Raw genomic sequence first — 15,213 nt, forward strand, 5'->3', positions numbered from 1 at the left:
GGGGGGGGGGGGGGCATGGTTTGCCATGTTTCATTTGTAAGAGTCAGCCATGATGCAATTCCAGTAGCTAAGGTTATTTGGTAGCCGACATGTAGATTGGCAATTATTCAGACGCTAGATCTATTGTCACATATCTTATGCTCGTGTGGACCGGTTCAAAGATAGCTATCTATGGGCTGACAAGGCCCACGTTGAGGGGCATGTCGGTTATGGGCTGTGGTCAAGTGTCCATGATACTTTTGTACAAAGCACTTAACTATTTTTTAGAAAAATTAAAATACAGTAATTGCATAGCACAGACCATGTATGCTAGCACATACACATTCAAAATATTAAGTTTGCAAATTAGGTGAATCTCAAAAAAACCTTTTCTTAAATTTCTTTTGGAAGGTTAAATCAGGGCAAACAGTTTGAAAATTTTCAAACGGTGCATGTTGAGAAAACACTTAAGAATTTTTGAAATTTAATAACACTAACTAGGTAATGTCCATTGATGACCATATATGCAAAATGAAATGCGCACATTTTAATAGCATGTTTGTGAAGTTTTATAAATTTTCAGTTCCGTTGCTCCAGCCATCACATTTTAATAAGCTGCGTGGGCCCACATGTCAGCCTCCGGTTCGGATCCCGGATGAAGCCGAGGGGAGAAGAGAGGGGCCCTCCACCAACGAGCACGAGCACGGCGTGGAGCCGTGGCCAACTCAGCATTGCAAACTTGTCTCTACAAACCACCAGACTTCTCCGGATGGGTTTCCCTCCAAAAAGCTTGCACAGCACCGGCCACCATCGCCGAGCAGAGCAAACCACGCGGGAGAGAGCAGCGGCAGCGGCAGCGGCAGCGGCGGCGGCATCGAGGTGGGTCTCGTATGACTATGAGGAGCTGGGTGCGGGCGGCGCTGATGGGCGCGCTGGGCGCCGCCGAGCTGCTCGTCAGCGCGGCCGTCCACCTGGGCTACGCCTTCTACGTCTTCGGCACCGCCGTCGCCGCCGACGTCGCGGCCTCCCTCGTGAAGGGCCTCATGGCCGGCGGCTGTGGCGGCGGCGTGGCCAAGGGCGTCGCCGTCGGGAGCGTGGACGAGGCCGCGGCCGTGCTCGACGGCGCCGTGCCGCCGATCGTGCTGGTGCACGGCATCTTCGGCTTCGGCAAAGGCGTGCGTGGATGCTCACTCTGTTCTCCTCTCGCTGAATGAATGCTCTGCTTTCCTCTCGCTCAACGCCCTCAAGTCTCATCAGAGGTCGTGGGTTTGTCGCCGTTGCAGAGGCTGGGCGGGCTCTCGTACTTCGCCGGCGCGGAGGAGAAGGACGACCGCGTGCTGGTGCCGGACCTGGGCTCGCTGACCAGCGTCCACGACAGGGCCCGGGAGCTCTTCTACTACCTCAGGGGCGGGCGCGTGGACTACGGCGAGGCGCACAGCGCGGCGTGCGGCCACGCCCGGTTCGGCCGGACCTACGAGCGCGGCCACTACCCGCTCTGGGACGAGGACCACCCGGTGCACTTCGTCGGCCACTCCGCTGGCGCGCAGGTGATCCGCCTCCTCCAGCAGATGCTCCACGACGGCGAGTTCGCGGGCCACGCCACCTCCGAGCGCTGGGTGCTCAGCGTCACCTCCCTCTCCGGCGCGCTCAACGGCAGCACGCGCGCGTACATCGACGGCGTGCGCCCCGAGGACGGGCGGTCGCTGCGGCCCATGTGCCTCCTCCAGGTCTGCCGCGTCGGCAGCGTCCTCTACCACTGGCTCGACCTCCCCTGGCTCAAGCGCTACTACGACTTCGGCTTCGACCACTTCGGCATGTCGCGCCGCCTCGTCGGCGTCAGGGGGCTCGCCGACATCCTGGTCGCCGGGAAGCGGGGCCCGTTCGCGACGGGGGACTGGATCCTGCCGGACCTGACGATCCAGGGCGCGGCGAGGATCAACGCCCGGGTGCGCACGTTCCCGGGCACCTTCTACTCCAGCTACGCCAGCCGGCGCACCGCCCGGACGCGGCGGGGCGCCACCGTCCCCTCGGGGCTGCTGGGGATCCACCCGCTGCTCTTCCTCCGCGCCCTGCAGATGTGCCGCTGGCGCTACCCCGCCGGCGCGCCGCCGCCGTACGAGGGGTACCGGGACGAGGACTGGGAGGACAACGACGGCGCGCTCAACACCTTCTCGATGACGCACCCGCGGGTCCCCGACGAGCACCCGAGCGTGCCGGTTGAGGAGGACGGCGCCGGTGGCCGCTCGCTGCGGCCCGGCGTCTGGTACTACCGGATCGTGGAGGCGGACCACATGGCGTTCGTCATCAACCGCCGCCGGGGGGGCGTGCAGTTCGACCTCGTCTACGACAGCATCTTCCGAAACTGCCGGAGGCTATGTCTTCCGGACCGCGCCGACGCCGACGCTTCCGGATCAGAGCTGAGTCCGGACCGAGATCTGCGACCGAATTAATGAAATCCATCCGTTCTTTACTTGCAGTGATTCTTCTTTCGGTAATGCTAAGATTAGAGCATCCGACGCGTAAAAAAAATCGGACGTTCCGACCCGTTGCAAGAGACAAGTACCGATGTTTATGAAACGTGATATTTTCCATCCTCAAATCGGATATCAAAGTTATTTGTATACATATTTTTTTGATGTTGCAAACGTTGATTTTTAATATTGCACCTCTTATTTATCAATATTGTGACTAGACTGTCCCATCGAAAAATTCTGATCGGACTTCCGGGTGCTAGCAGTGCCAATATTCTTTGGACAGGTTCCTGTGAATATCATCGGATGATGATGATGATGGAACTTTTGAATAGCTTCGTTCCCGCTACCGCCTGAAAGTAATGCATCTCCTACTGATTGAATGTGGCCCATCAGAATTGAACTACTGGTGGTGAAGTACACTCAAGCAGAGCAGACTATCAGACGGCCATGAACTTGGGCTCCGCGGTTTCAGCTCTGTCAAGATGACCTGCTTGCACGATTTGGGATATCGCTGTAAGAACAAGTTTCACTAATTCACCTGTAGAGAAGCAATTCAAAAGCATATATGGGTCAGCAGATGGGAGGCCATCGCCAAACGCCCCAAGCTGCTGGATTCTGGAGCGAATCAGGGAGCTGAACTGGCTATTTTGTTTCACCTTAGCTCAAGTCTTCTTTATTTCGCGACTTAACTTGCAAGTATGAGTTTTGGTTCAGATCTTTCATCCAGGTATGGAACCGGAAACACAATACATGATGCCAAAACTCATATTGATAAAATGATCTGAGGACTGCCGAAAACAGCTATCGCAAAATGTTTTCATGGCTGCACCAGGCAGCCAAGACATATGACTAACAGAATCATATGGTTCGACGACTCCGATAACTGCTAGCATCTCATCTCCGATGCTTATTTCAAAGGGAAAAAAGGAGATGCATCCCCTTTTCATGCTACAACAAATTTTGTGTTGTTCCTAAGGTACTTGATCCAACTGACCAGACTTGATGTAATCCCTTGGCATCTAGTTGGCCTTTGATCCAATGACCCTCTTTGCAAAAGAGGGCAAACAAAATGATGCTGTGTGGATCTGAATAGCAGAAATAGGATCAGGAAACAGCCACGTGAATTCTCATGCAACGGTTGTAGGGACTGGGAAGTCGGTAAAAATACAAACCTCGGAGTTGTAGAACTTCAGCGGTCCTTTCGATTTTGTAGAATGCTCATCCTCCTCAATGTTAAAAACAGGGTGCTGGAAATCAACAGCAGGCCCCTCGGTGGAGCAAAGCATGAAGCCAATCACACCGCTGCAGTGGAAGCATGTAAGGAACGGTAGCTAAAGAGGGAAACTGGTTCAGTCACATACTAGACAGCATTGGCTGAGCATACCTAGGGTATGTAGGTACTGTTGTCCAAGCATAGTTAACCGAGCCTTTGAAAACTTGGCGACAATTGGCAACAATGTCTTCAATGATGTGCATATGTAGCCAAATGCTCTCTGCCTGGGTGCATACAACTCCACCTGGATGTAAAGCCCTGGCCACCAACTGGAAGAAAGGCTTCTCAAAAAGCTCTTGAGCAGGACCTAGTTATGCAGAGAAATGCTGATGAAACATGAACAGCACAGGATGCACAAAAAGCACGTGATTCACAGAAGTTACCAATCGGATCAGAGGAATCCACAATCACTGCATCGTAAGTACCCTCTGGAACGTTTTTCAAAAAGGCCACCCCTGCATCAACAAATCAACAGAGTTTAAATGCACAAAAATATTAAGGATTGACAACTAAAACATTCCTCAAATAAAATTCAAATTCAAATAAGTGAAATGAGTATAGACTTTTTTAAAAATACTAGGGAAAAGACATGGCTTAAAATACTTACGCTGGGACATCAAGAAATATGTTAATGATGGAATCAAAATGCAGTGTGTTCTCATTAGAAAGAATAAACAGCTGAGAAATTCCACATCGATGCTATTTAACAAATATTAGAATAACATATCATTCAGAAGTCCATCACTAATTGAGATAGGATGAGACAAAAAATAAACTGAAGATATTCACAGGAGTAGAAGCGTTGAAATCAAAAGTTGCACATCCCATTTTCTAGAGCAGTCATTGCCACATAAACAAAGTATGATACAAAGTAAACCACCCTCATATAGCATGCTACTAACCATCTCCGATGTGTAATGATACCCGAGGGTCCTCAAATCCAACAGCCAGATGAGGGAAAAATTCCTTGGAGACCTGCATGATTGAGCAGACAAAATAATAAGTACAGAGAGAAGGTTTTAAGAAAGAGTTTTGCTAAATCTAGAGAGTACATCTCAAGTGCATGCACAGCAAACTCTTGATGATTAACCAACAAAATGCTATTAGAGCAACAATACACAGGACAGTAATTTGAAAATGATGGCAAGATTACAAAATTTTATCAATAAAGAAACTTCATATTGAGAAATCTCAGCATGCCACATGCTTTCCATTAATTTTATGGAAATGAATGAAAATTAAATTGAGGTTATATGGCACAAAACAACGGCCAAACGGTATCATTTTAGCAATATGGACTCTGTCGGTACACTGTCATAACCGACGTGGCAAAAAGATGTGAAGTGAAAGAACCATGAAGTCAGCCAACAAAATCACCCAGTAGATCTAGAATTGCAGCAGGAAACTTACACGAAACAAGACATAAAACCTTAGCAAGATTAGGTTCAATTAGAAATAGTATCACTTCACTTAACTATTACTATAATTCAGATGCTAGCAAAGCACAGCACAAAGTACAGTACGAAAGTATGAAAATGAATGACTCTTAAATATTGCAAATAGAATGCCAGAAGTAGCTCATGTCACTGTCAAGAAATCAAGTGATGTATGTCAAATCAATTATAGACCTAAACTTGAAAGGAAAACATGAATACTAGTTGAGCCTTAAGCCTATTTATGAATAACTCCTTTGACTAATTAAGGCTACTGCAAACTGGAGAAGAACATTATACGGATTACACAAACAAATCCAAAAGAAAGCAGGTCTTATTTGATGCATCAAACATCTAGAAGTCCTTATGCCACAACCGTTGAAATTGAATAGTTATTACACAGAGAACAGTAAGAGAAATGGCCATTATGTGTTAGTGATAAGAGAAGGGTGTCTTACATCTACCACCATCTTGTCAATTTCACAAATGTCAATTTGTTCCACAGAGGAATGTCGTGAAACCTCACGCAGAACACCACCGTCTCCTCCTCCAATAACCAACACCTGCACATCATGAAAGAAATAGAGATTAACCCCAATAAGTTTACCTTCTTGAGATTAACCAACAACTGCAAGGATATGACAGCAAAAGGGGCCCATGGGATTTACCTTCTTGGGATCTTTGATGGAGCAAAGGGGAAGGTGGGTAATCATCTCTTGGTATGCGCACTCATCCCTCTCAGTAACCTGAATCACTCCATCCAGCACGAGCACCTTGCCGTACGTAGAGGACTACAGGAAAATACGAAACAGAGAAACAGATTATCGCCCACTGTGAGCAATGGCACACGACGAATTGCAGACGGTTTGGGCGCACGCAAAATAATAATAACAATTACCTGGAAAACCATGACATTTTGGTAGTCCGACTTCCCTTGGAACAGCACCTTCTCCACCTTCAACGAGTGCGCCTCACCTACCATGGAGACAAGAGAATCCGTGAGAAAAAGCAGCTAAAACACGCGCATGGCATGAGTTGCGGCGAGAGAATAAAACGCATCGATATCATTTCAGTAGTAGCAGAGCAAAAAAAAAATTATCTCTTATGCCTAAATAAAGCTAGCTCAGAGTACAAAATTAGTCTCCTCCGCAAAAAGGATAATCAGGTTTGTAAACAAATTTAGCACCCCCCGTGCGCCATCCCTGCCAAAAACTGCAAAAGTACTTGCAGTGACGGCACGAGGCATCTGCTAGCCGAAGAGCAAACCCAAACCGAATCCGCGGAGCAGCACGGCACGGAAGAACGGAACAATCAGCAGAGGGCAGAGCAACGAGCACAGGGCAACAGGGACGCACCGGGCCACATGGGGCTGATCTCGGAGAACCACCCGGGGATGACGGCGGAGATGCCCGCCTGCTCGCCGGCCCCGGCGGCCGCCCCGGCCCCCGCCCCCGCCGCCACGGCGTCCTCCGCGGTCTCCCTCGCCCTCTTGGCCGCCGCCTCGGCCTCCATCCCGAGAACCCGGAGCGCGCGCCGAGGAGGAACGGAGGAGCGGAGAGAGAGAGGGAGGGAGCGCCGGCGAGCTCGGCGGGCGTGTGGCGGCGGCTGGGGGGAGGAGGGACGAGGAGAGGGGGAGCGCTCGCAGCCGCGGCCTTGAGATTAGGGCTCCCCTTCCCGGATGTGTGGCTTTTGCGGGGGTTTTGGGCTTCCGCGCCGTGCCGTTATAAATAACGGGCCAGGGCGAGCGGCGCGGCACCCATCCCATCGCCGATAGATTCCGGCCTTCCGGGGCTCCCCTACCGCCACGCGCGGCACCGCTCGTACCCTCCTCCTACTCGCTGATGTGAGGGTCCTCCCTCTTGTGAGGGCCAGAGTGTCAGTGACGGCGCCCGTCTGAACCGCGGAGACCGCTGCGTTTATTCGGCGGAGTGGGGGCGTCCCCGGTTGCTCCTTTCGGGACGGGGACTCCTTTATTCCATGATGCCCGGTTGATTGGCCTGCCTGTCGTATTGGGCAGCACGCACGCCGCAGAGACGACAGAGGATGCGTTGGTGCTGCTGGCTAAATGGCTAAATAGACGTTTTAGTCTCTTAACTTTGAGCCGAGCAGAGTTAAATTTATTTCTTAACTTTTAGATTGGTTGATATGGTCCTTTAACTTTCATTTTTCATCAAACTTATATACTGCGTAATAATATAAGATTTATGTAAAAATCCTCTTTACGCTTAACTCATTCCCTTCTAAATTCATTTAAGAGCTGAACATTATAAGTGTTTAATTTAAAACATAGAATTTTATTTATCCATGCATCGTATTATATTGCGAACGCATGGAGAGTAAAATTAAAGCTACTTATTGCATAACTACATACCACCATATAAAATATTGCGGAAAGTTGAGCGAAACAGTGTTTTACAGTGGAAATTGAGGAGGGGAAAAACAAAGGGTAAAAAGGACTTTTTGCATTTATTGCATGTTATTGTAGAGTGTAATATGAGTACAAGGACGAGTTTAAGTTGAGAAACTAGTCAATTTGAAAGTTGAAGGACGAACCTGACTCTCGGTACGAAGTTCTGAAGTTGAGGGACCAAAATGTTTTTGCCTAATCTAAATCCGTCAGCGTGGTTTGATCTTTAATCTAATTATTATTATTAAAACAAAATTTGACATCGATCTAAAAAAAGAGAGCAAAAAGGAAAGTATTATTCAATTTGGCTGCAGCTGGGAGAAATTTGGCGTTAATGTGAGAAGAAAAAAAATGGAGAGGAAAAGGAAAGCTGTTACTATTTCAATTCGGCTGCAGCCGATCCGAGCTCAACTCTATTGTGTTTTACTCTGAGAGCGCCTTGACGCCTGGTGTCACCGCATGACCGCAACTTCTGACCGCTGACCGATGCGGCGGGCGGATGATGGGTGTGCCTCATGTTCTCGCAGACTTTTGCTCTGTGCTGAGCCGCACTTCCGTTTCGGCATGTTTCCAATTTCCACCTCCAACAACTCCGTCCAGCGGCGCTTGCGCGTGAGGGCGGTGACTGCTGCAGCGGCCGTGCGCGGCGTAGAGCTTGACAACAGCAGAGCCCTCGGTCAGTATGAGTGTGGGGGCGGTCGGAGCGCGGGTGGCAGATCAGCATCAGTGGGCTGGGACCGATCCTCCACGTCTCACGAGTGATGCATACACGGGAATATGTATCCACGTGTGATGCATTTATGCGTAGGGGAGGCATAATCGAGGGCTCACGGCCTTTCATTTGTCTGTTATATATGGGTGCATGTAACTTTTGTCATTTTGTGGTTGTGATAGCGAATAATGGAATCAAAACAATGATTTTGCTTTTTGCTCTTATTTCAACCAGATGTGTTCAATGTTAGAAAAGACGGTTCTAAGCGACCGCCTAAGCGCGACTAAGCGCTAGGCGAGAGGGTTCCGCCTAACCTAGGGGATAGGCGGTCCCCTAGGCGGCCACCTAGGCGCGACTAAGCGCTTGGCGATAGGGTTCCGCCTAACCTAGGGGATAGGCGGTCCTCTAAGTGGCTCCAGCTCGTCAGCGGGCGAGAGGATGGCCCATCCCTGGTGGCCGCCGCGCAGATCCGCCAGGCAGGGACATGTAGGGGAGGTGGGGACGCCATGCGTCGGCGAGGGAGGAAGGGATATCAAGTGGAAGTGGCGCGCGGAGGAGGTGAGAGCCTGAGAGGAGGAGGCGGCGGCGTCTTATGCGCTTGGCGGCCGCGAAGGAGGCTGAAGCAGAGCAAGTGGCGGAGGAGGAGGAGGTATGAGCAGACGGACGGGCGACATCGTCCTGGGCAATGGAGGAGGAAGCAAGGGCGGGAGGGTGGTCATGGCCTGGGCAGCAGAGGAGACGGGTGGAGGAGGAGGCAGGGTGGGGAGCCGATAAGGTCGAGGCTAGGGATAAGATGGGATTGATTGTTGAGACTAGGTTGGGCTGTTTGGATGGGCCTTCTATCTAACTTTAGGTCCATTGTTTTCTGGTTTCCCTTTTTCTTTTAGAGATAGTTGATGTGTATGACAAGAAATGTCTACATATACAGCACTGCCTAGAAAATCGTCTTGAAACGCCTAGGCTCGCCTAGGCTCTAGGCGGTGGGTCACCGCCTAGATACTGCGTAGCGCCTTTTTAAACATTGAATGGGTTCTTGTTCCACTAGAACAAATCTCTACTATTTCTAAAGCAAGCAATGATTCCTTGGCCCGTTAATTGTAAACCTAATCGAAATCGAACAGATTAATTGGAACCCTAATTGGAACCTGGGCAAATCAATTGGAATTCCAATTGGAACCCGAACAATCAATACCTCGCGTGGTTACGGTACGGCTTGTACATGGAGTGAAAAAATATAAAATTGGTAGTCTTATGTACGTCCGGGTAAAATTTATAATACCCGTACCAACGCACAGGCACTATGCTAGTCCAGATATAAAGTACCTACTTAGCCTAGTTAAAGAACACCCTATTTGGATGTAAATATTCAGCTTTAGAATTCGGAATTGATATTTGTTAGCTTCAAGTACGGTTGTTTGGATGGATTGGAATTTGGAATTGGAAACTTAGCCCAATACGACTTGATATTCTGCACCTGCGCACCCTCGCCTGTGAGGCCAAGCCTGACCCCTCGGTATTGCGCTGAATCGGTATTCCCCTCTCAGGCGCCCCTCTTGCCGCGCGTGGTCCCTCTCCTCACGCGCCGGTCTGCTCCCTCCCTCTCTTCTCTTGGGATCCCCTCTCACCTGTCGGCCCCTCCCTCCTTCCCTTCCCCAGCGCAGGAGGTCGGGCCCCCTCGCCGCGGTGGCGGTGGTGGCGCAGGAGGTCGAGCCCCCTCGCAGCGGCGGCGGCGCACGAGGTCGTTTGGCGTCTCTTTCCTTTTGTTCTTCCTCAACGCTGGCGCCCATTTCCTCCCGCCGAACCGGATGCCGCTCCGCTGCGGACCTTCTTCGCAGCGCCGGCTCCCTGCGCCACCGCGTCGGCCCCTGCACCACCGCACCGCTCCCTGCTCTCCTTTGCCCCTCCCTCCACTCGTATCCCGTTGGCTCGGAGCTTCGCGAGGAGGAAGAAGAGGAGACAGCAGCGGGCGATTGTCGCAGGCCGATTCTAATTTCACAGCACGCACATCCAAACGTGAATTGGTATTTGCCTCCAGTTGAATTCCATCAATCAATTCCATCTACATCTAAATAATAGCTTTGGTATTACTATCCATTTTTAAAACTAGTCTAATTTGGTATTCAATCCAATTCAATAGCAAGCTCTTCAATATCGACATGATCCCTTATTACCTGCTTTGGGGGAGCTTTTAGAAGATAAGTTGAGCCGTGGAAGAGGCTGGTATTGGGGTGGACAGCCGAGGCACTGGAGACGCCAGCGGAGGACTCTTGGCCTATTGGGCGGCACTAGACTACTAGGACTTGGAAGCCATGACGAGAGCCTTTCAGTTTCAGAGGGATAGAAGAGGGCAAGGCGTGATAGGGAGTGAGACGAGAAAGATAATACGTGTTTGTTGCAGCTCTTTCCTGAGGAGATGAACCACATAAAGAACAACACTATAGCGCTTCTCTTTCTCTCTCTAAGCACTGTATTGTGTGCGTTAGTATTGACTATTTTGTCCGTTGAAAGACACATGAAAAAAGAAAGTTTGCTCTGACGTTGGATGGCTAATGTTATCCTGTCCTTTACTCGAAAGCGCAAGCAAAAATTCGAGCTTTCCATGGCCGAGACATTGACGGAAAAAGCATGTTGTACAGTTGGTTTTGCAAGGGTCAATATATGCTTGTAATAGTATAGCACTTAAGAAGACGTGCCCGTCATTCTCCAGCTACATTACTCAAATACTAACACCGCGGACACATCAACGGAAAACCTAAATAAATCAAGATGTTGTGTAAAGTCAGTCCAACTTGCTTAGCAAAAAAAAAAATTCTAAATTGATACTACACGCAAAACAAGAGTGCAAATAATTTTGTTTTCCTACAACAAGGGGCAGCTGGATGAGCCAGAACATGTCTGATCTGCTTGTTTCTAGCTCAAGCAACTCGTAGCTCTACAGAGAGTCGAGAAAACCACGTCGTGCAACCGAGCTTTCCGGTTTTGCGCAAGAGAAGGTGACAACCAGCTGAGGTGACTGATGGAGAGTTTATGCGAGAGGCCCGGAAAATCTCCGGTGAAGCAGATGCCCTCTTCCAAATCGAATTCTCAAGTTGCTTGGCCGAATCGAATGGAGTGCTTGGTATCTTTTTTTTTCTTTGTGAACTTGTAGGGAACCAGGGACCGGGGTGGTGCTCCAAAAGGATAGGCACAATTGTGTTGGTGCCCCCAAGAAATCAGCGGAAGAACTCAATGAGTCGGCGGTGTTTGCCCACGCTGGTTTGTTATGGAAATATAATCGAAATGGAGCACCTTGCAGGATTGAATTGTCAAATTTATAGAAAAAAAAGCTGCACTTCTTTTCGGCCAATGTGACTCTTTTTTCTTTCGAAATTTCTATCTGCCCATCTGGTGATTATCTGTGTTATTTTCACTCAGTTTTCTACGTCCATGTTTCCTTCAAGATTCGTGCATCAGGTGCTAAAATGGGTAGGTTTTATGTTCTGTCCTGTTGTTGTTTGTTTCATTTGATGGCCCGTTTGCTTTAATCGGCCCGTGGCCCATTACTCAGCTAGTCAGCTGTCCTTTATCCTCCTGGCAGCTCTAGTGGGCGTGGGTGACTGCGTTTTTTCTCATGATGAGAGGCTGTCGTGCTCCTGGTAGCGAGCCGCAGAGCAGAAGACGGTCAGCGCAGGCGACGGATAGCAAGACGGCATCGTAGTATCGATGAAGGTTAGGACGGATCGCGTCTTCCTCTACCTCTCTCTACCCGGTGCATCTCAACCGCACCTCACTAATCAAGGTTTCTCATTGGTGCCTCTCTTCATTTATTTTTTCAGTTCATTCGTGGCCTGATTTTTATTTCAAATTTGCAGTAATTTGCCTTGTGGATTCATGAGCAGGGCGATTATCAATTTTTTTACTTTAGGGTTAGTTATTTTGGTTAACGAACCGAATGTCTTGTGCACATGCCGCAATCGGGTGGATGAGTTCTTCTTCTTCTTGTTCTTCTTCTTCTTCTTCTTCTTCTTGCTATTCGGGTGTGGTGTGGTGTGCTGTGTTGAGAGTTTGCCGGATTTAATGGCTCCCATTTCCTTGACTATATGTTTTTTTTTGGTGGTTCTCCCATGTTGGAGCGTCTAGACATTTTGTTCAGTCTCTCAGTAATTTGCCACTGTATTGTGAATGGTCCTTTCTTTAAATGGAGAACCTGTTCAAAGAGAAGCAGCGGAGAGTACATAGTGCTGTATTGTGCTATTGTTTAACGATTTCATGTCCACCACTTATTTTCAATCATTAGCTGCCAACTAAAAACATACAGGAGCCTGATCTTCACTGATCACACTGCTACATACAGTGGGAAATCCTACATTCAAGGAGCACGCATGCTTTTTCATTTTTCCATAAAACCAAGCAGAATGATAGTTAAAAGATCTATTGAATCTTTCCACTCCTTGAAATGGCAGTCAGTTAAGTCAGGTTACCTGATTCTGAATGAATGGCAAACGAATCCTCCGCAGAGGGGCTCGGGTTGCCGGTGAGGACAGCAAGCAACAAAGCAGCAATAAACTAAGTGAAAGCGATAAAGCACCACCTCAAGTATTTAAAGTAAATCAAAATTTAAAGAAAGATTAATAACTCTATATGTGTGTGCTTGTGGTCAATACTAGTTTATTGTAAGAACTTTTGTTCTATAATTTAATAAATATGTATTTTTGGATGTGTGCTGCTGATGAGGGTTTATCCCCCATACTCCGACTGTGTTTTTAGGGAAATACATGTGTACTAGCAATTAAATATTTTATATTTATTTTTTGGATTTGGTTTCTTATTCAATTCCTCCTATCTTTATTATTAGTGTTTCTAATTTAACTATGCATTGTGTTGATCACTTGTCTGTAGAGATAAAGAAGCTCCTATTCTATTTTTTTTTCAGGTTATTGATAACTATGACAGCTTGTTTACGAGGATCACGATGGCAAGTGCGGCAAGTCCTGCACCTTTCCCATTGAGGATTTAGTTTTCAGTTTTACTTTTCAGCTTAGATGTTCTGCATGTTCAGTTTCACTGTTCACGGTTCAGTTTCTGTTTCAGTCAACAGTATCTGCGTTTTACACTATTTTTCCCACTAATATATGTAGATTGTATGCAGTCAACTAATTAACATACTCAGTGCCAATATAGGACCAATCTAATGTTTCATGCAGTTTTTTTGACATATTCAGTGCCAATTTTGTATTGATGGGAGAGGGGGAGCAACAGAAATCCTGATGTTACCTATTGTTAAATCTGTGCTCCCGTATTTGGTTTGGTTTAATTTGTCTTTAGTATAGTTCCAATTCTTACTGCATGGTCCCTTATTTCACGTGGCATGGGAAGTTCGATCATGTCATGTGGGTCTCAGAAATCTAAGTAATTTTTCTTTTCATTATCACTCACTTTTCATTATTATTTTATCTTGTGTTTGTGAGTGATTTTAGTGGCTGTATCAACCATCTTTCATATTTGTTGTACTGATGGCGTGTTAACATTCTATTGGATTAAAAAGTGATTGAGAACTGAGTGAGAAATCACGCGGATGATAGGTAGCAACTCCCTTTTTTTTTAAGAAGTGGTTCTCAGGTCTTTGATTCTCGAATGCCTGAAGTTGGCATTGGCATTTACGCTTAGCCCATCATCTTGTTCTCAGCCTCCGACTGGGGTTAGATAAGACTAGGGTATCAGCTCACAGGAACCTACTACTTCCGCGGTGCGAGAGGACAGCAAAATGGAGGGTGCCCGGCCCAATTCTAAAAAGAAAAGATGTCGACTGTGTTTTTTATGTTTTCTTCTTAAATTAAATTGGGACTAGACAGCAGACAGGGTTGGAACAAAATTGGCTTATATATACTCCTTTTTGTTGAACTTGTGTTCCACTTCACGTTCTGGTTCATCGATATCTTTGTGACTTTGTGAGGATCAGAGTGAAAATATCAACTTAGAAAATTAGATACAAAGATGATTTGTGCAAGTTTTCACAGATCCGTTTGCATGTCTGTTGTGTTTGAACTTTCTCCAACGGTCCAACCCCCTCTTCGTGAGGGAGTGTGTGTGTGTGTGTCGTTTCGCATGTTCCTATATAGTAGTATGCTGTATGCACGAAGGGTTTAACAGAACTTCAAGGGCTAAGGAGATAAAAAAGAAATACAGATCATACACAAATAGTTAAAAGGTATTAGCAAACCCAACATGAGTTGCTTTGAAGAAAAAAAGTGCACGATTCTAAAAAGATATAACACTATTTGTGTAGTGCTACTTTTTTTTTGATAGAGGAACCATTCCTACCAACTTGAGAAAAAGGCCCGAGCCCATCCCTAGTTTGGAGCTAACAATTCCTTTTTGGCGAGGAAATGTGGGATTTGGAAAATGGTTGGTTAAAATTTGCCGTCAAGTGGAGTATTCTAAGGATGAAAATGAGACCTAGGAAGTATCTCACGATGAAAACGAGAGCGAGGAATCAAAGATAGGAGCATGGCGCAAGCCATGGCTTAGGTGCTTAGCGGAGAGCGATCGTATTTATGCCCATGAGGCATCAAACTTTGTGTTGATGTCGTGTACTTGTCCGTTTCTCATTAGTGCAGCTATTACTTTAGTTGTAGATGATACCATGCTGTGTCGTCCTGTGCTAAAAAAAGTGCCGTGGGATCGTGCAAGCCTAGGAGCGTCCACGTAAAAAAATTGACACACCACGTCACCACAGCGATGTTAACCATTTCCTTTTTCCAAACCTGGTGGTTTCTTTTTCCAGGAGTAAAAACAAAAAGCAAGAGAGAGAGAGAGAGAGAGAGAGAGAGAGAGAGAGAGAGATCCAGCTCACGTGGCCCGCCGGTTGCCTCCACCCGCGGACACGCCGCGCCCGCTGCCGACGCGCTGTTTTGTCCTAATCAACTCGTTATCCCCAGACCGCCAAGTTGACCCCC

General features: G+C 47.7%; 2 protein-coding genes and 1 long non-coding RNA gene across 4 annotated transcripts; 2 read left to right on the forward strand and 1 right to left on the reverse strand.

Moving 5' to 3' along the window:
* Window positions 1-875: 875 nt before the first annotated feature.
* LOC112882934 (lipase-like) lies at window positions 876-2,400 on the forward strand. Its single transcript, XM_025948133.1, is given in 3 exon segments — window positions 876-1,154; window positions 1,263-2,351; window positions 2,353-2,400. Coding segments are annotated over 3 exon segments (1,416 nt in total).
* Window positions 2,401-3,191: 791 nt separating this feature from the next.
* Window positions 3,192-15,081, reverse strand: LOC112883037 (spermidine synthase 1). 2 transcript variants are annotated; one of them, XM_025948257.1, is made up of 10 exons: window positions 15,066-15,081; window positions 6,515-6,712; window positions 6,058-6,134; window positions 5,828-5,950; window positions 5,618-5,722; window positions 4,629-4,701; window positions 4,110-4,181; window positions 3,838-4,033; window positions 3,626-3,755; window positions 3,192-3,538 (listed from the first exon to the last, which is right to left on the reverse strand). In XM_025948257.1, exons 2-10 carry the CDS (start codon window positions 6,669-6,671, stop codon window positions 3,473-3,475), a joined length of 999 nt encoding a protein of 332 aa, XP_025804042.1. In that variant the 5' UTR covers window positions 6,672-6,712; window positions 15,066-15,081; the 3' UTR covers window positions 3,192-3,472. The 2 variants fall into 2 exon arrangements, with proteins under 2 accessions (XP_025804042.1, XP_025804040.1); XM_025948255.1 differs by lacking the exon at window positions 15,066-15,081 and having other exon boundaries at window positions 6,515-6,842.
* On the forward strand, window positions 11,882-13,418 carry LOC112883038. Its single transcript, XR_003226748.1, has 2 exons — window positions 11,882-12,056; window positions 13,191-13,418. It is a non-coding gene; the product is annotated as an uncharacterized LOC112883038 (long non-coding RNA).
* Window positions 15,082-15,213: the final 132 nt, after the last annotated feature.

Source organism: Panicum hallii, chromosome 2, assembly GCF_002211085.1.
Source record: "Panicum hallii strain FIL2 chromosome 2, PHallii_v3.1, whole genome shotgun sequence".
Taxonomy (NCBI): Eukaryota; Viridiplantae; Streptophyta; class Magnoliopsida; order Poales; family Poaceae; genus Panicum; species Panicum hallii.